Below are 20,564 nucleotides of genomic sequence, written 5' to 3' on the forward strand. Positions count from 1 at the left end.
ATCAGGACTGGAATGGATGCGGGCAGAAGCCAGAATAACAAAATTGGGGGAAGGGAAGGAGTACAAGCAGGCAAGTGATAGGTGAGGGAGAAGGTAGGTGGGTGGGTGGATGAAGTAAGAGATGGGTGGAAGAGGTAAAGTGCTAAAGAAGGAATCTGATACGACAGTAGACCATGGATGAATGGGAAGGAGGTGCAGAACTAGAGAGAGGTGATGGGCAAGTGAGAAGTGGTGAGAGGGACACCAGAATGGGGAATGGAAAAGGAGGAAGAGAGAAATTACCGGAAATGGAAGAAATCGAGATTCACGCCATCAGGTTGGAGGCTACCAAGACAGAATATGAGATGTTGCTCCTCTATCTTGAGTTTGGCCTCATCATAGCAGCAGAGGCGGCCACGCACAGACAATTCAGAATGGAAATGGGTAGCCACCGGGAGACGCACGCCGTCCGTACAGACCTTTTTTCGCTGTTTCCACAAACCAGTTGGTATTATTTCAATTACAGCAGCACATTGAGTGTCAGCGCAGAAGTTCCCACAGGGTCGTGGGATTACCTCCAGTATCAGAGTTCAGCAGCAAGTTATCGTGCCGTTTTCAATTTCCTCACTTTAAATGTGGAAAGAAAATTTTCTCGCGGAGAATTTAAAAAAAACAGCTTCCAATTTTTCATCACTGGAGAAAACAATGTGCCCTGGAGCTGTGAAAGTGAAGCAGACGCCACAGGTTCGAAATAGAGACCATTGCCAAACGCCCGCCCTACCACCACCGCCATTGCCCCCCGGCGAAAGCCCCGGAAGGGGCGGAGACGCTTAGGGAGACGGAGCTGATTGACAATCGCCTGCCTCGGTTTCCAGGAAGTGACGACGGGACTGGCGGGTGACGGGGAAGAAGCGGAGGTCGCTGCGGCGTTTGAGTCGGTAGGAGGAGGTACCGCTACTGCCGCCGTCTCAGTGGGCAGTGGGTGTGGGCGCAGCTCCCATAGATTCGGTGTCAGGGTTGTTATTGGTGAGTCGGGCATTTAAATCCTGAGGGGCGGTCGAGGGAGAGGATGCAGCCCCTGCCGAGACCAGATCTCCTCCCACATTGTTACTGCCGGAAATTATTTGCTCTGCTTATCGTGTTTGCTCGGTTACTGTCCGGTGGGGGTTCTCTCTGTCGACTTGACAGGCCTCTACATTAGCAAACCGAATTAACCCCGTCCTCGGAAGGTTTTGGTCTTCGGAAGGCATTTGTTTTCTTTGATTTAGCTGATTACTTGCTGATAGTCTGTTTCCAAAATTCTTCCTATTGACTGCATGTTGACAGCTGTGATTTGCCCTTGAGAGACAACCGATTTCGGAAATGATCGATCATGTTTAAGCAATCTGTTAATATTTAATGTGTGCAACGTTTCAATGGAGGGAGATGAGGAGACGTGACTTGTTTAAATAATGCATTTACTGTAAGGCAAATCAAATGTGCAGAATGACGGTGGAGAGCTTAGACTTGGCCTTCAAAAATTGTAATGTGGTTATGACGATGTTTTCACGTTTCTGAAGACCACTGTCCGATCTGCGATATCTCTTATCTCTATCGACAGGTTACTGGAGAAGATGGCATTTAGCAAAGGATATCGTATCTATCACAAACTGGATCCACCACAGAGTCCTTATAGTGTAATTGTAGAAACCCGAAATCGAGAAGATTGTTTGATGTTTGAATCTGGAGCTGTGGCTATTCTTTGTAAGTAATAAGTGAAACCTCTTTCGGTTTTGGGTGTTACTGTATTGTCAGTGAATATTTTCGTAGTTAGGAGCGATGGTATTTTGATTGTTAGTGATGTTTCTTTGACAACTGAAGAGTTGTGAATTAAAAATTGAATATTGTAATGCTTCAAAGGGTTCTCTTCCTCTCTAGAAGCTAATATATATTTACGATTAATAGTTGGATTAACATTTCTTGTTTTTCATTTGATTATGAAGTTATTGTCTTTTTGGATTGTGATTTTATTGGATTTTTGCCGCTGTCAAATCGTTTGTACTTCTGGTTTTATGCAAATCGCTCTGTGTGCAAAAGGGAGGAATAACCTTGTGTGTTTTACCCTTAACCACTGACTAGTTATTTCACCTGAGACTCTAGTGGAAAAGTCCACTTGTCTCATGAATGTAATGACATAAGAAATAAAAGCAGGAGGGGGGCCATTTTAGCTTGCCCTGTTGATCGTGGTCTCGGTCCCATTTTCCAGCACTCTTCCCATATCTCTTGTTTTCTTCAGTGTTAAATAATCTGTCAGCCTGTGTTTTGAATGAACACTATGGCAATGATTAAGTTTGCAAACTGATCTTAGAATGGAATTCCAAATGCTGAGTGAATGCATTTAGTCATAGTCATAGTCATGCTTTATTGATCCCGGGGGAAATTGGTTTTCGTTACAGTTGCACCATAAATAATTAAATAGTAATAAAACCACAAATAGTTAAATAGTAATATGTAAATTATGCTGGGAAATAAGTCCAGGACCAGCCTATTGGCTCAGGGTGTCTGACCCTCCAAGGGAGGAGTTGTAAAGTTTGATGGCCACAGGCAGGAATGACTTCCTATGACGCTCTGTATTGCATCTCGGTGGAATGAGTGTCTGGCTGAATGTACTCCTGTGCCCAACCAGTACATTATGTACCCTAGTCTTATCTGATATTGCCCATTGTCCTTGATTCTTTAGGAAATATAAGCATTGTGGGCTTAATTTCCACCAATTATCTGTGCCTGCAAAAAAGTGTCCAGATTGTTTTATGTCTGAATTCGGAGCTTGATGCATGGCAAGTTATAGTTAGAAACATAATGCTGCTGTCAGCTTCAATGAACTAAATCTACAGGTGTTTTAAAATAATGGAAAGATAATGTTATTAATGTGAAGTTATACAGGAAAGCGCGTGGAAAAAAAAAGTAGGTGCGCTTTGTCAACTATGTCCTGAAGGCCGAGTGTATTTTATAATTTGTAACACACCACACTGGCTTTCCCTAATTAGGCCATGATTTTCCAAATACTCATAACTCCTAACCCTAAGAATTCTCTGCTGTAACTTCCCTACCACTGAAATGAGACTCAAAAATTTATAGTTTCCAAGATTATCTTGGGTTTCCTTCTTGAATAATGGAACATTAGGTACTTGCCAGTCCTCCGGAATCTTGCCTGTTGTTAAAGAGGACTCAAAGATATTGGTCAAAGCACCAACAATCTCTTCTCTTGTCTCTGTCAATAAGCTTGGGGATATCCCATCAGGCCCTGGGGGACATAATCCAATTTAATGCTCTTTCGAGAGATTTAACACTACCTTCTCCTTTTCCTTGAAATGCCCTAGCATATCAATATTCTCAACACTGATCTCCCTATCCTCCATGACATTCTTTTTGGTAAATACTGATGTAAAGTGCTCATTAAGAACCTCACCCAGAACCTCTGCATCCAAACGAATGTTCCTGCCTTTATCCTTGAGTGGTCCTATCCTCTCCTTAGTTATCTTTTTCAGAATTTATTTTCTAAAGTTTCTGTTTGAATTTAAACATTATTTGGTATTATGTGCTGCTTGAATGAGTGTAGTTTGAAGGGTTGTATAAAAAACACAAAACCAAGGCTTCATTTTTATGAATGTTTTTCATGTTCCTTTCAGTGTTGTGAAACACTTTAGTCAGCAAAGTACATTTCATGGATGATCTTGCTGTCCTGCGTTTCACTTTACCTTGAAACCCAAAGGGAAGTGGAGAATTTACTAGTGAGGAGAAAAGAAACAAAATCTATGCACAGAACTGATTTTACTTGTCTCATTTCCTTGGTAAGCCTCTTGAGGAACACTGCGGCTGCAGAGATCCAATGACTCATCTGGATTTCAACCTCGTTGTGAGAGGAGAATTAACATAAGAATTTAAATAGGGTTGACTGGAGAGTCCAAGGAATTTAATTGTGCTATCTGGAGATCTTCACCTTGTCCACTGAATCTGGTGTGTGCATGTCATGTGATATTTGCTGGGCTGATTCAGCCAGACCTTCCAAAAGTGTACATCTAATGAGAGAAACATCTTCAGTTTGCTCGGTTGAGAATGCAGTAGTGCTGTTGCAGAAACAAGGTTAGTTTTTTCAAAACATTGTGTTGTTAACGGCTGCCTTAAAAATATCCTTGACTTCAATTGTATGATGTGCAGTTGTTAAAAAGCTGCAACGAGTTTCTGAAGTATCTAATTTTGGTTGGAAGAATCTGATGAGCCACCGTAAGTGATGAAATCAAATCGTGTACAGTAACAAAGATCTGAGGTGCGTATATGTGTCCATGAAGGTAGATGGGGAGTTGAGAAGGCTGCTTTTAAACGGTTTATGGAAACAAGAGATTGCAGATGCTGCAATCTGGAGCAATAATCAGAATGCCAGATGAAATTCCAGTAAAATAATGGCGCACTCAGTGGTAGTGGCTTCCACGGGGCCCACCAAAGGTGTTGTCTTTTTTTTACAATTGCAAGATCCGACTGGACATTAAGAATTTAAAGTACTGCAGGTCTACCCCATCAGTGAGTTACTTTTTGGCGGAGAAATTGAAGGAGATGGGCTTGGTGTGGATAATGCTACTGCCTGCGTCAGAGAGGCTCTGGAGGAGTTGGTGCACGAAGATAGTTTGCAGTCTAAAAGTGAGTGATCGTCTTAGTCACTTTTCTTGTGATCGCAAGACCCTGTTGCACATTGCTAATGTGGAATGCTGCAAGTTCAATTCACTGAGTTATTGGAGAATGGCAAGGGGAGACAGCAGGGGAGCTGTGTGGCTTCAGTTGTAGTGAGACAAGGCCTCATCGCACGGTGTTGCCTGTTTACAGCCATTCATGAGAGAGGCGTTAGAGTTGGTGTGCTCCTTTAGGGTGCTGGGGGGGGCGCATTGTGGCACGGCATCCCAGCTGGAGTTGGTGCTGCGCTCCAGTGTTTGCTCAACAGCTGTATTGTGTTTGACTGCAGACTGCTACAACGTTCATGGACTCAGGGTCTTGGGCTATATTTTTTGTGTATTTTACTGATCTCTTGTATGTCCTTGATAGCTTGCATGTGCTCTATGTGATTTGTGTTGTGTATTACTGTTACTACTGTGTTTTGCGTCTCGGCCTTGGAGTGACAGTGTTTCATTTGGTTGTATTCATGGGTATTGTGTATGGCTGAATGATGATTAAACTTGAACTTGTTAGTGGGTCGGGCAGCTGCTGTGGAGAGAAGTGCTCATTTGAGGTTTCAGGTCAAGTTTTAGCTACACACATAAAAGTTGCTGGTGAATGCAGCAGGCCAGGCAGCATCTCTAGGAAGAGGTACAGTCGACATTTCTGGCCGAGACCTTTCGTCAGGACTTATCTACTGATGTTTACTATAAGCCTACTGACTCTCACAGCTATCTGGACTATTCCTCTTCTCACCCTGCCTCTTGCAAAAATGCCATCCCCTTCTCGCAATTCCTCTGTCTCCGCCGCATCTGCTCTCAGGATGAGGCTTTTCATTTCAGGATGAAGGAGATATCCTCCTTTTTTAAAGAAAGGGGCTTCCCTTCCTCCACCATCAACACTGCCCTCTTCCTAGAGATGCTGCCTGGCCTGCTGCGTTCACCAGCAACTTTTATGTGTGTTGCTTGAAATTCCAGCATCTGCAGATTTCCTCGTGTTCAAGTTTTAGCTAATGGTTTCCTTGGTTTATCAATAAGCATAGAGTACAAAGGCAAAAGTTATGCTGTACTTATTTAAAATGTTGATTGTTCCCAGATTTGGTCATTATGAAAGTATAAAAATATTTACAAGGATGTAATTGAATGAAAACCTTTATTTCCATAGTGAGGTTAGAGAATTATATTGCCATCCTCTGAGTAAAGATTGTCGTGAAATTTTCTGTAAGTATTCAACATGTTAAAGTGAGTGAGGAAAATTTATTTTCATTGGCAACACAGTCAGTAATCAGCGAGTCAGATACAAGGTAATTAGCAAGAGAACCAGAGGCAGCATGCATTTTCTGAATGCAGTGATTTATCTGGAATGCTCTTCCTGCATAGGTGTCAGAAGCAGTTTTAATAATAAATTTCAAAATGAAATTATATGAATACTGAAGAGAAATATTTGCTAGATGGCACTTATGGAGAATTGACATAGAGCCAAATGGCTTTCTGCAATTCTTGAAATGTTTCTTAATTGCTACTTTAGAATATATTATTGGTACAGATGGATATTGTGGGAAATAAGTGCTGAATTCCAAAAGGAACTATCCCTTTTCCTTGTTTGTTACTTATGGTCATGGTGTAGAAATTGTCATAGTTTCTATCACAGGAAATGAGTTATGATTATGGGACACCACCCAAGAAATTCTACAGAAGGAGGTCATTTGGCTCATTAAATTTACTTTTGTTCTTTAAATAAGTTGATAAATTTGTCCCATCCCTAACTAGTGACAATCACTTCACTCATTTCTGTAGAATTAAAATATGTAATAAGCATAATTTTATAGCATTTATGATAATCATAATCAGGTTTAATATCACTGGCATATGTAATTTGTTAGCAGCAGTACAATGCAATACATGATAATATATAAAAAAATAAATAACTAAATCGATTACAGGATGTGTATGTGTATGTATACTTAGTTGCATTTAAAAATAGTAGTGCAAAAACAGAAATAATTTTAAAAAGTGAAGTAGTGTTCATGCATTCAATGTCTATTTAGAAATCGAATGGCAGAGGGGAAGAAGCTGTTCCTGAATCACTGAGTGCGTGCCTTTAGGCTTCTGTATCTCCTTCTTGACGTAACATTGAGAAGAGGGCATGTCCTGGTTGACGGGGCGGGGGGGGGGGCCTTCATAATAGGCACCGACTTTTTGAGGAACAGCTCCTTGAAGATGGGTACTATGGAGGCAAGTACCCATGATGGAACTGACTAATTTTACAACTTTCAGTAGCTTCTTTCCCGTGTGGTAGCCCTCCCATACCAGACAGTGATACAGCCTATCAGAATACTCTCCACCGTACACCTGTGGAAGTTTTCAAGTGTTTTAGGTGACAAACCAAATCTCCTCAAACTCTTGCTGAAATATAGCCACTGTCTTACTTTTTTCATAGATGCATCGATATGTTGGGACTAGGTTAGATCCTCAGAGATCTTAACACACAGGAATTTGAAATTGCTCACTCTCTCCACTTCTGATCCCTCTATGAAGATTGGTTCTTGTCCCCTTGTCCTACCCTTCCTGAAGTCCACAATCGCCTCTTTGGTCTTACTGACGTTGAGTACAAAGTTGTTGCTGCGACACCACTCAACCACCTGGTATATCTTGCTCCTACATGTCCTCCAAGATCTTTTTTTTGCACATCTTATGAAGTTACTAAACTGTTCTTCATTATTTTTCTGAAACCATGGGATTTAAGAGGTTTATCAACTTTATTTTTGGGATTAATCTGTGACAATGGAAAGATGCATCTGTGGAAAATAACTGTCTTGGTTAGGAAGTAGCTTTTGTCTTATCAAGGAATGAAAGTTTTTGGCGCTCACTCTACATGAATTTGTGCGCTGCCTTTCATGAGGAATAAATATGTTACTATGAAAGGGTTGGTGTCAGGATTTGCATCTAATATTTAAATGTACCTTACAGCAATGTAAAGTGAATTTAAAGTGTGCTTACGTATTAATGTCAGTAATATTCAATAGTCAGGGAATATCAACCTGTCTGATACTATTTTAAACTGTACTTGTTATTATTTTTCTACTAAGGTGTATTTTTGCCCCAATTTGCTTGTGTTCTATCATTATCCTCCTCCATGATCTACACTTGAGGGCCACTTTATTAAGTGCATATATACACCTGCTCATTAATGCAAATATCTAATCAACCTATCGTATGGCAGCAACTCAGTGCATAAAAGTATGCAAACATGATCGAGAGGTTCCATTGTTGTTCACACTAAACATTAGAATGGGGAAGAAATGTGATCTAAGTGACTTGACTGTAGAAATATTGTCGATGCCATATGGGGTAGTTTGAATATGTGCAAGACTGCTAATCTCTAAGAGTTTCACGCACAACAGTCTCTAGAGTTTACAGAGGTTGATGTGAAAAACAAAAAAAAACATCTGGTGAGTGGCAGTTCTGTGGGCAAAAATGTCTTGTTATTGAGAGAGGTCAGAGAAGAATGGAAAGACTAGTTCAAGCTGACAGGAGGGGGACAGTAACTCAAATAACCATGTGTTACAAAGGTGGTGTGCAGAAGAGCATCTTTCAATGCACAACATCCCAACCCTTGAAGTGGATGGGCTACTGCTGCAGAAGACCACAAACATACACCCAGTGGCCTCTTTTCTAAGTATAGAAGGTATCTTAAAGTGACCACTGACTATACTTCTAACTTATTATCTGAAATAAAAAAAAAGCTCTTGCACACTGTCATTCATAGATATCAGGAAAAGATGAGTATGTAGCATTAACCCCAAGGAAATGCACTCTTCTTCTGGTCTGAAAAGAAACTGTTTACCACGGTTCTGTTTTCGGGCCATTTTTTTCCCGTAATACCATTATCTCTTTTGGAAGCTTGCTGGTGATTATGTAGTCATTGTGTCCTTTGGAAGTTCATATATACCATTTCAACAGCAACTCCTTTAATAATTCTTTGTTACCTCCACAAAAAATTCAATTGATTAATTAAATATAATTCTCCATAGGCAATTAATACTGATTCCATTAATTAATTCAACCTCATTCATGTAACCATTACTTTTTATCTCACGTTTTTGTTTCCAAATGATGTCACTCCACCTGGGTTAATCTCATAGACTGTCCTCAAGTTGATAGATTTCTATTTACCTGTTTTTAACAAAATCTTAGCATTTATGTAGAAATAATTGAAGTAATTAAATGTTTTATTTGCATTTTACCTTTAATGTAAAACACAATTGTATCACTTTTCTCTTTTTAATTATTTTCTGCTATTAGGCTAGAAGATGTATTGAGAATGAGTCAAATTAAGGATTCATTTGGAAAAGTAACATTTTGAAGTGAACTGATGATAACAGCCGGTCAACATCATTTATAAATAGAACTATCTTTGGGTTATAGGTTAAACAGACTTCCCCTTCTGAATTATTCCACAAAATCCACTCTTTCCAGCTGCGTCATTTTTTTTGGTGGTGAGAAGTGTACTTGTAATATGTTTGGTCTTTCTTCTGACTTGTTATTTTGGTCCACACTACTTGTTTCTAAGTAAGTATCACATCGTCTCAAATATTATCCACATTGCATTACTGAAGAAATGGTACATTGTCAGATGTGCCACCCATCAGTCGAGACATCCAATTGTTTAGATGAAATCAACAGTCCTATGAGGTATTTCAGAAAGGTCAGAAAACTCTTTTTGGATTTGAGTCAAATCCTCCTTCTGTCACCTTCGCCAAAATGGCAAATGGCAATTCATTTCAATTGCTGCTTGTGTTCTTGCTGTGTGCAATATGCTGTTGCTATTCTTGACATTACAATTAATGCTCTTCAAAAATAATTGGTTATGAAATAAAAAGAAAAATAAATCATGTTTTAAGTATTATATAGGTGTAATATCTCTCTTTGTATTTTAAGTATAATTATTGTGTACAGTCATGGACAGCTTGTAGCAGCTGGACTATAAAAGGACTTTCAATAAATGCATCGAAATGTCAACTTGCTCTCTGATCTTAGTTTCATGTGTGATGCTTAATTCTAAGGGTAGGGACAGAGTTCAAAGTCAAAGCTAAGTGGCAAAAAATGATTGAGGTTGATATCGATAATCTTGTGAGGGCATTTAAACCGTTCTATTTGTTTATCACTATTTCCATTCTCGTGTATATAAAACCACTAACGTGGAATTGTACTGATTTCGAAATCATTGAAGAAGGAAAAGATTGTATCACTGCACTTATTTTTAAATTCTAACAAAGTTTGCCATAAAATTAGAGTCTATTTTTAAGAGGAAAAATAAAGAGAAACGGTAAACTCCTAAAAGATATAAGCATACAGCAAAAAGGAAACCTTTCAACTTGCCACATCTAGGCTGGCTCTTGGATAAAGTGATAATACCCAGTCCCACACCATTCCTTTTTGTCTATAATGAATAAGTACTACATCCACGATATTGATTTGTCTTACTCCTAGCCCTGAACCCCAAATTTCCAGGTGAAATGTTCAAGATACAGGTGTCCCCCGCTTTTCGAACGTTCGCTTTATGAAACCTCACTGTTATGAAAGACCTACATTAGTTCCCTGTTTTCGCTAACAGAAGGTGTTTTCACTGTTGCGAAAAAAGGCAGTGCGCGATAAAAAGCAGCGCGCACCCCGAGCAGCCGCTCTCCCCCGGATTCGGCACTGCATTCTCACCGGCATTGCTTAAACACGAGCCTGTGAGCCGCCGTTTGCAAGGTGAGTTCTAAGGTACTGTATCGGAAAAGCCTAAAAGAGCTCGTAAGGGTGTTACACTAGATGTAATTAAGTGTTTTGATCGTGGTGAACGAAGCAAGGACAAAGTGAGTTTGGCTTGTGGAAGTTGACGAAGATGATGTTGAAGAGGTTTTGGTATCCCATGACCAAGAACTGATAGAAGAAGAGCTGATGCAATTGGAAGAGGAAAGGATAACAATCGAAACCGAATGCAGTAGTGAACGGACCGAAAGTGAAGTTGTCCAGGAACTGAACGTGAAGCAACTGCGTGAGATTTTCGCTGCAATTTTCGATGCAATCGCCTCTGGTCTGGGCCGACATTTACATGCTGGGCAACACCTAATTAATTAGCTTGTTTATTTCGGCTTTTTTCTTAAAGATGTGCTGTGTGCCTCCCGGCTACTGCTGTACTCCTGCATTCTCCGTGGATTGGTATTGGTTCGCTGCCCGGAGGTTGGGGACCACTGCACCACCCCAATCTCTGACAACTCAGCCTAACACTCCATCGTCAGTGTGCTCGGCGCTGACTTCTCGATTCCCATAAGTGATACTATACTGTACATACATTATTTCTACTTTATATAGGCTGTGTATTTTTACGTGTTATTTGGTATGATTTGACAGCTTCATAGCTTAAAGGTTACTGGAGAGAGTGTTTTTGCCGATGGCGCTTGCGCCGTGTTCCTGCCGAGAGCACTTGCGTGAGATTTTTGCTAAATGATTGTGGAAAAGTATTTCTACTTTATATAGGCTGTATATTTATCATATCATTCCTGCTTTTACTATATGTTACTGTTATTTTAGGTTTTATGTGTTATTTGGCATGATTTGGTAGGTTACTTTTTGGGTCTGCAACGCTCACAAAATTTTCCCATGTAAATAAATGGTAAATGCTTCTTTGCTTTACGACATTCCGGCTTATGAACCGTTTCATAGGAACGCTCTACCTTCAGATGGCGGGGGAAACCTGTACTGATAACTGTACGGAGGAGTAAAATAAATTCTTCTCTCCTTCAGTTCTGCCCTCTCATGGCTTAACGACTTGCTAAGTGGATGATATGTTCTGTCAAATCTTCTCATCATTTTATTGAACAGATGTGGAGTCAAAATTATAAATGGCTACTCAACTATCAGTGTGCAATTTTTGAGCAAAATAAAGTCTTAGGAGTTACACAGCATGGAAGTAGCTCCTTCAGCCCAAAGTCCTGCTGACCGAGATGTTTTCCTGAGCTAGTCTCATCTGCCTCAATTTGGTCCTTGTCCCTCTAAACTAGAGGTTCCCAACCTGGGGTCCATGAACCATTTGCTTAATGGTGTTGGTCTATGACATAAAAAATACTGCTCTAAACCTTTCCTTATCAATGCACCTGTCCAAATGTCCTTTAAACATTGTAATTTTACCCTCGTCTACCACTTCCTTTGACAGCTTATTTCCATATACCCGCCATCCTCTCTGTGAATATTTCTTCTCTAACTTCCCACAGGGTTCTTGGACATACGTAATCAGGCCCTGGAGATTTACCTACTTCCAAATGTTTTAAGACATTCAATACTTCCTCTGTTATAATGCAGACTATCCTAAGACCTCCCCAATAACTCTCTCAAGGTCAGAAGTCTTCATTGTCCTTATCCATGGTTAAAAGACAGAGGAGAAATTATTGAGGATCTGTCCCATCTCATTGGCTCCAGATGACATCTTTGGTCTTTGGTCTTTTTTCCCCCTTAATATATTTAAATCTCTGGCAGAGAAGATTAAGGAGAGACTAAAGCTCTCATGCTGTCTGCTTTTGCCCTTCTGAGTTCCTTTCTGAGTGTGATATGATTATGAAGACACGTAGTCCTCTTTTATTGTCAATTAGTAATGCATGCATTAAGAAATGATACATTATTTCCTCCGGTGTGATATCACAAAACACGGGACAAACCAAGACTGAAAAAACTGACAAAACCACATAATTATAACATATAGTTACAGACAGTGTAGCAATACCGTAACCTGATGAAGAAGTCCATGAGCATAGTAAAGTTCAAAGTTTCTCAAATGTCCCACATCTCACACAGACGGGAGAAGGAAGAAAAACTCTCTCTGCCATGCTGACCACAATCCAACTCTGAGTCATCCAAAAACTTCGAGCTCTGATCAGCTGTCTGACACTGAGTACTGAGCGCCATCTCTGTCCGAACGATTCGACCTCCTTCTTGGTCGCCAAAAGCAGGCAAGGCCGGGGATTTTGAGGCCTACCCTCCGAAAGATTCACGACCACACAGTAACGACAGCAGCGAATGGGCGTTTCAGAAATTTCTCCAGATGTTCCTCTGTGCTTTCTCGTCCATTCTTCATCAAATCAGAATTGTCCACGGCCCCTATTTAACGGATACAATGTCATTTTCACCGGAGAGCGGCGCACGTGCGGCGCGCTGCCATCTTCTCCTCCCGCCAGCAAACTATACACCAGCAAACCCAAAATCCTCCTATGATCCACTGGATTGCAGCTGCCTGTATCTGATCAGAGCCTCATTATCCATTATCATCGGTTTTCCTACTCCTACCAGGCTTGCCCTTCACTGTAACAGGAGCATGCAGATCTTGAACTCTCAATATAACTTTTAAAAGCCTCCAATTTGCCTGACGTCCCTTTGTCCCCAGTCTATTCCAATTGACTATTGCATGTTCCTGTTTAATATAATCAAAAGTTTCCTTGCCCCACAATTCTGGTGCGTGCACATGTCACTAACTTCTGCCATGTCTGTCATCAGTTTGATGTGGGCTTTTCCCTAACTCTCTCTGTATCTCTCAGTGGTCTTAGGTCTCTGTTAAAGAGAAGGGGAAAGAGGGAGAAAGGGGGAGCGTTAGTGATCAGAATCAGGTGTATTATCACTGGCATGTGACGTGAAATTTGTAAACTTAACAGGAGCAGTTCAATGCAATACATAATGTAGCAGAGAGAAAAAAATAATAAATAAAATAAAACAATAAATAAACAAGTAAATCAATTACATGTATTGCATAGATTTTTAAAAATGTGCAAAAACAGAAATACTGTATATTAAAAAAAGTGAGGTAGTGTCCAAAGCTTCAATGATAATTCAGGAATCGGATGGCAGAGGGGAAGAAGCTGGTCCTGAATCGCTGAGTGTGTGCCTTCAGGCTCCTGTACCGCCTACCTGATGGTAACAGTGAGAAAAGGGCTGCCCTGGGTGCTGGAGGTCCTTAATAATGGATGCTGCCTTTCTGAGACACCACTCCCTAAAGATGTCCTGGGCACTTTGTAGGCTAGTGCCCAAGATGGAGCTGACTAGATTTACAGCCTTCTGCAGTTTCTTTCGGTCCTGTGCAGTGCCCCCCCCCCCCCATACCAGACAGTGATGCAGCCTGTCAGAATGCTCTCCACGGTACAACTGTCGAAGTTTTTGAGTGTATTTGTTGACATGCCAGATCTCTTCAAGCTCCTAATAAAGTATAGCCGCTGTCTTGCCTTCTTAATGACTACATCAATATGTTGGGACCAGGTTAGATCCTCAGAGATCTTGACACCCAGGAACTTGAAGCTGCTCACTGTCTCCACTTCTTATCCCTCTATGGGGACTCAATAGTCAGAGGAAAAGACAGGAGATTCTGTGGACGTGGACGGGACACCCAGATGGTATGTTGCCTCCCAGGTGCCAGGGTTAGAGACATCTCGGATCATATCCACGGTGTTTTTGAGGGGAAGAGGGAAGCAGTCAGATGTTTTTGTACTTATTTGGTGCATAGGAAGGAAATGCTACGAGGTCCTGAAGAGCGAATTTAGAGAGCTACGCAGGAACCTGAGAAGCAGGTCTTACAGGGTAGTAATTTCTGGATTGCTACCTGTGCCACATGCCAGAGAGGGTAAGAACAGGATGATTTGTCAGAGAAATGTGTGGCTGAGAAGCTGGGGCAGGAGGCAGGGCTTCAAGTTCTTGGATCATTGGGATCTCTTCTGGCAGAGGTATGACCTATACAAAAGGGATGGATTGCACCTGAACCTGATGGGGACCAATATTTTCACAAGCCAGTTTGTTAGAGCTGTTGGGAGGTTTTAAACTAATATGGAGAATTACAAATGTCACTCCACTCTTTAAGAAAGGAGGGAGGGAGGGAGCAGAAAGGAAATTATAGACCAGTTAGCCTGACCTCAGTGGCTGGGAAGATGTTGGAGTCAATTGTTAAGGATGAGGTTATGGAGTGGACTTGGGAGTCCTTGTGCAGAACATCCTAAAGGTTAACTTGCAGGTTGAGTCAGTGGTGAGGAAAGCAAATGCAATATTACCATTTATTTGAAGAAGTCTAGAATATAAGAGCAGGGTTGTGATGCCAAGACTTTATAAGGCACAGATGAGGCGTGATCTTGCGTATTGTGAACGGTTTTGGGCTCCTCATCTAAGAAATGATGTGCTGGCATCAGAGACGGTTCAGAGGAGGTTCACAAGGATGATTCTAGGAATGAAAGGGTTATCACGTGAGGAATGTTTGATGGCTCTGGAGCTGTATTCACTAGAGTTTAGAAGGATGAAGGAGGATCTCATTGAAACCTTTCGAATGTTGAACGGCTTAGACAGAGTGGATGTGGAAAGGATGTTTCCCGTGGTGGGGGAGTCTAGGACAAGAGGGCATAGCCTCAGGATAGTGTGGCGTCCATTTAAAATGTGGAGAAATTTCTTTATCCAGAGGGTGGAAGTTGTTATCACAGGCAGCTGTGGAGGACAGGTCATTTAGCATATTTAAGATGGATATTGATAGGTCCTTGATAGACAATGGCATCAAAGGTTATGGGGAGAAGGCTGGGGAGTGAGGTTGAGGAGGGGAAAAAAGAATCAGCCATGATTGAATGGCGGAGCAGACTCGATGGGCCAAATAGTTTAATTTTGCTCTTGTACCTTATGGTGTTACAGTCTAAAGTAATTTGTTTGTCTTCTTTTGGCTGCCTTCTTGCAAAATGTTGCACTTCTGCTTTTACTGCTTCATGTTCAGTTTTTGTATAGTCATCAGTGAGTTGCCAGGTTGAAATGATTGCTTGCATTGAAATCTATTGATGCTGCTCCCATGGTGTGACTTATCCATGCTATTGATGAACTATAGTGCTCTAAAGTATTTAAAAGTATAGCTGTGACATTTCTTGGTATACTACAATAACTCCATACTAGAAAATTTTGGGTTTCCACCTTCAGAGAATCACCTTTACTTCACCCATCCCATGGCATCAATTGTATTGCTGTTGTACTTTGATAACACATTTTATTTGTTTTTACAGTGCTTATTTGATTTTGATGGGTTGTGTGATGGGGAGCACTTGGTAAGTGTACTCCTAACACATAGTCATTTACATACACACAAACGTTGCCTTGTCATTCTGCTATTACTGCGCTGAGTGTACGCACTTCAATGTCTTCCTCGGTATATTCTCATAATGGGTCCTAAACCGACCTGATGCACTCGGGTTGGCCTTATGGTGCCTTTTCTGCCATTTACGTTGGAATATTCTATTTCTTTAGTAATGGGGATGTGTAAGTGTGTATATGTTGTTTGTATACATACTGTATTTAAGGTAGATACTTTGTTTATTTTGTAATATGATTGTAACGATATTGTGTGGTGTATCATATTCTAATTCTTGTGCAGTTTAAAGTTATCTTTGGTAACTAAAGATGGTAGAGTATGTGCTAGTGCCAAATAAAAAGCTCATTGCCCTCAGTGAGAGAGATCGGGGCTGCCAGGAGTTCATATCGACAAAGTATGGAGCTACTGTTGTGTTTTTTGGTAGATAACTTTTTGTAAATATTGGCAGTTTTCTTTTCATTATTTTCACTAATTTTTGTAAGTTTGATTTTTTAGTGCACCTAATCAGCACCCTTGAACTAAAGTGCTAAGCGACTCCAGCCATTTTTCCTTTGGTGATAACCCATGTATATGACAGCTTGCCTCAGGAATATGTCTTTCCTGTTGCTTCAAAGTCAATCAAAATGTCACTGATTGCACATGCACCAACCAATATATTATGTTCTCATAAAATAGATCATATGGACACAAGTTATATTGTATTTATTTGATACCCTAATTCTGACCTTGCCTCTGTATGGCATTTTGTATTGATGTCCTTTTTACTGTGCCCTATTTGTAAAAATGCTAATCTAATCTGCATGCTCACAATTTTTCCCATATGTAGGCAAATCTTTTACAGATATTGTATTAGCCTTCACATCTTAGCCACCTTGGCTGTTTGAACCCTGCTTTACGGTACCCATCATTTTTGATGTGGCTTTGGATAGCTCCATAGCTTTGATATTTGTATACACATTTCTTGGATTAACTCTGTCTCAAGTCATTTACTTGATTGCAATTTGCCTATCACTACAATAGGTCTATGGCAGACACAATCTCAGTGGTTCTTCACATGGTCTTAGATCATCTGGACAACACCTATGTCAGAATGCTGTTCGTTGACTATAGCTCAGTGTTTAACACCATCATTCCCACAATCCTGATTGAGAAGTTACAGAGCCTGGGCCTCTGAACCTCCCTCTGCAATTCGTTCCTCGACTTTCTAACTGGAAGACCACAATCTGTGCAGATTGGTGATAATATCTCCTTCTTGATGACAATCAACACTGGTGCACCTCAGTGGTGTGTGCTCAGCCCACTGCTCTACTCTGTATATACCCATGACTGTGTGGCTAGGTATAGCTCAAATACCATCTGCAAATTTGCTGATGATATAATCATTGTTGGTAGAATCTCAGGTGGTGATGAGAGGGCAGACAGGAGCGAGATATGGATTTCAGCATTTGATAAGGTACCCCATGCAAGGTTTATTGAGAAAGTAAGGAGGCATGGGATCGAAGGGGACATTGCTTTGTGGATCCAGAACTGGCTTGCCCATGGAAGGCAAAGAGTGGTTGTAGACGGGTCATATTCTGCATGGATGTCGGTCACCAGTGGAATGCCTCAAGGATCTGTTCTGAGACCCTTACTCTTCATGATTTTTATAAATGACCTGGATGAGGAAGTGGAGGGATGGGTAGTAAGTTTGCTGATGACACGAAGGTTGGAGGTGTTGTGGATAGTATGGAGGGCTGTCAGAGGTTACAGCGGGACATTGATAGGATATAAAACTGGGCTGAGAAGTGGCAGATGGAGTTCAACCCAGATAAGTGTGAAGTGGTTCATTTTGGTAGGTCAAATATGATGGCAGAAAATAGTATTAATGGTAAGACTCTTGGCAGTGTGGAGGATTAGAGGGATCTTGGGGTCTGAATCCATAGGACACTCAAAGCAGCTGCGCATGTTGACTCTTGTGGTTAAGAAGGTGTACGGTGTATTGGCCTTCATCAATCGTGGAATTGAATTTAGGAGCCGAGAGGTAATGTTGCAGCTATATAGGACCCTGGTCAGACCCCACTTGGAGTACTGTGCTCAGTTCTGGTCGCCTCACTACAGGAAGGATGTAGAAACCATAGAAAGGGTGCAGAGGAGATTTGCAAGGATGTTGCCTGGATTGGGGAGCATGCCTTATGAGAATAGGTTGAGTGAACTCGGCCTTTTCTCCTTGGAGCGATGGAGGGTGAGAGGTGACCTGATAGAAGCGTATAAGATGATGAGAGGCATTGATCGTGTGGATAGTCAGAAGTTTTTTGCCAGGGCTGAAATGGTTGCCACAAGAGAACACAGGTTTAATGTGCTGGGGATTAGGGACAGAGGAGATGTCAGGGGTAAGTTTTTTAGTTAGTAGTGAGTGCATGGAATGGGCTGCCGGCAACGGTGGTGGAGGCGGATACGATAGGGTCTTTTAAGAGACTTTTAGGTAGGTACATGGAGCTTAGTAAAATAGAGGGCTATAGGTAAGCCTAGTAATTTCTACGGTAGGGACATGTTCGGCACAACTCTGTGGGCCGAAGGGCCTGTATTGTGCTGTAGGTTTTCTATGTATCTATATACCAGCTAGTTGAGTGGTGTTGTAGCAACAGTCTTTTGCCTTCAATAACAGTAAAACGAAAGGGCTGACTGTGGACTTCTGGAAGGGTAAGATGAGGAAACACAAATCAATCCTCGTAGAGGGATCAGAAGCGGAGAGAGTGAGCTGTTTCAGATTCCTGGTTGTCAAGATCTCTGAGGACCTAACCTGGTCCCAACATGTCTATAAAGAAGGCAAGACAGCGGCTATATTTCATTTGGAATTTGAAGAGAATTGATTTGTCAACTAAAACACCCGAAAACTTCCATAGACGTACGGTGGAGAGCATTCTGACAAGCAGCATCACTGTCTGGTATGGGGAGGCTACTGCACAGGACTGAAAGAAGCTACAGAAAGTTGTAAAATTAGTCAGCTTCATCTTGGGTATTAGCCTCCATAGTACCCAAGACGTTTTCAAAGAGCCATGCCTCAGAAAGGCAACGTCCATTATAAGGACTCCCATCACCCAGGGCATGCCCTCTTCTCATTGTTAAAGTCAGGAAGGAAGTACAGAAGCATGAAGGCATACACTCAGTGATTCAGGAACAGCTTCTTCCCCTTTGCCATACCATTCCTAAAATAGACACTGAACCCATGAGCACTACCTCAAATTTAAAAAAAAAACTATTTTATTTGTTTTTGCACTTTTTTAACTATTCAATTTATGTATTATACTTACTGTAATTTATTTATTCTTTCTATATTATCATGTATTGCATGGAACTGCTGCTGCTAAGTTAACAAATTTTACGACACATGCCGGTGATAATAAAACCGATTCTGATTCTGTTTCTCTAGGCTTGGTTGAACAAAATTGACCATTCAGGGTGGAGAGAAGAAGAAATTTCTTCACCCAGAAAGCAGTGAATTTTATGAATTCTCTGGTCAAAAAAGCTGTGGAGGCTCATTCAGTCAGTATGACCAAGACTAGGGAATCAAGGGATATGAGGTTAATGCAGGAAAGTGGTACTGAGGTAAAACGTCAGCTGTTATGTTATTGAATGGTAGTGAAGGTATGGGGCCCAGCTGTGTACTCCTGTCTCTGTTTCTCACTGTTGTCAATATGATCTCTGAGATTGTACAAGCAATTAGAATTCAGATGAGTGAGCCTTTTTATATATGAAACTCCACTTCTCTGCTTAGTCTTAGCTCCATTAGGAAAGTATTATAGAATCCTGCTTACTCTTTATTATAAGCAAATAACTGCTAACAATAATGCATTTCATTTCTAGACTGTTTATGCTGCATTTATAAATGCATCGTGGATTTCCTGCTATCATACACTATATGAAGGCCTAATTGTGTGTTGCAGTTTTTTCCTCTGTAAACAGTGTGATGGAATGACACCTTAACTTTTTTTCTGTCCAAGATTATTTGCCGTAGTCATAGTCTAAACTCTTTCCTTCTTTGCCTCTATCCTTTAGACAGGTTACTTGTGAGGAAATCAGCAGCTCAGTGTCACACAAGGTAATGCAGAGAAACTGAGGAAGTTGAGGCATTAGAGAGTTTTCTTGGAATTGGAATTGGTTTATTGCTGTCACATGTTCCGAGGTACAGTGAAAAACTTGATTTGCGTACTGTTTATACAGATCAAACAAAAAGGTAAAACAAAAACATAATGCAGAATAAAGTGTAACAGCTAGAGAGAAAGTGCGGTGCAGGATCATAATGATGTAGATTGAAGGCCTTTCTTGGCTGTGGTGTCTACATGGTTGGACCGGGATTTTAACTCCTAGGAATTTTGGTAGTTTGAAACTCTGGTAGGATTTGCTTGGTAGGCTTGATTTAATGCGTTCTATCTATGAATATTGATTTCTGAACATCAGTCAACTTCTTGCACAAAATTTTCCAAACACTGAAAATTAAAGAAAAATAATGTGTGTGCTTGAAAATGGTCTGAAGTTATTTAAATACTATTAAAATATAGTGTTATTGCCATATAAGTAAATGGTATCCAGAAAATATGTAGTATGGACTTAGAATTGACCAGTGCTACAAATGATCAAATTTTGTTTTGAATTTGATTGAGGGTTAAAGAAACATACAGAGAACACTTACTTATTTTTCAGTTCGTATCCTGTGTCTTTTCTTTTTTGATTCAGATGGAGCCTCACTGTCATTTCAATCATAAAATGGTATTTCCAATTTAGTTCTACTA

The 20,564-nt window shown here is 40.8% G+C and overlaps 1 protein-coding gene across 9 annotated transcripts in view; it reads left to right on the plus strand.

The window, feature by feature from the left end:
• The first annotated feature begins 871 nt into the window (after window positions 1-871).
• Window positions 872-20,564, plus strand: part of synj1 (synaptojanin 1) — a 120,140-nt gene continuing 100,447 nt past the window's right edge. For 8 of the 9 annotated variants that reach the window (XM_063050469.1, XM_063050474.1, XM_063050475.1 and 5 more), the window contains exons 1-2: window positions 872-1,005; window positions 1,580-1,722. In XM_063050469.1, coding sequence (XP_062906539.1) covers window positions 1,593-1,722 — 130 coding nt within the window. In that variant the 5' untranslated portion in view covers window positions 872-1,005; window positions 1,580-1,592. The remainder of the gene's footprint in view (window positions 1,006-1,579; window positions 1,723-20,564) is intronic. The other variant, XM_063050471.1, reaches the window with a different exon arrangement.

The sequence above is a fragment of the Mobula hypostoma genome, chromosome 6 (assembly GCF_963921235.1).
Source record: "Mobula hypostoma chromosome 6, sMobHyp1.1, whole genome shotgun sequence".
Taxonomy (NCBI): domain Eukaryota; kingdom Metazoa; phylum Chordata; class Chondrichthyes; order Myliobatiformes; family Myliobatidae; genus Mobula; species Mobula hypostoma.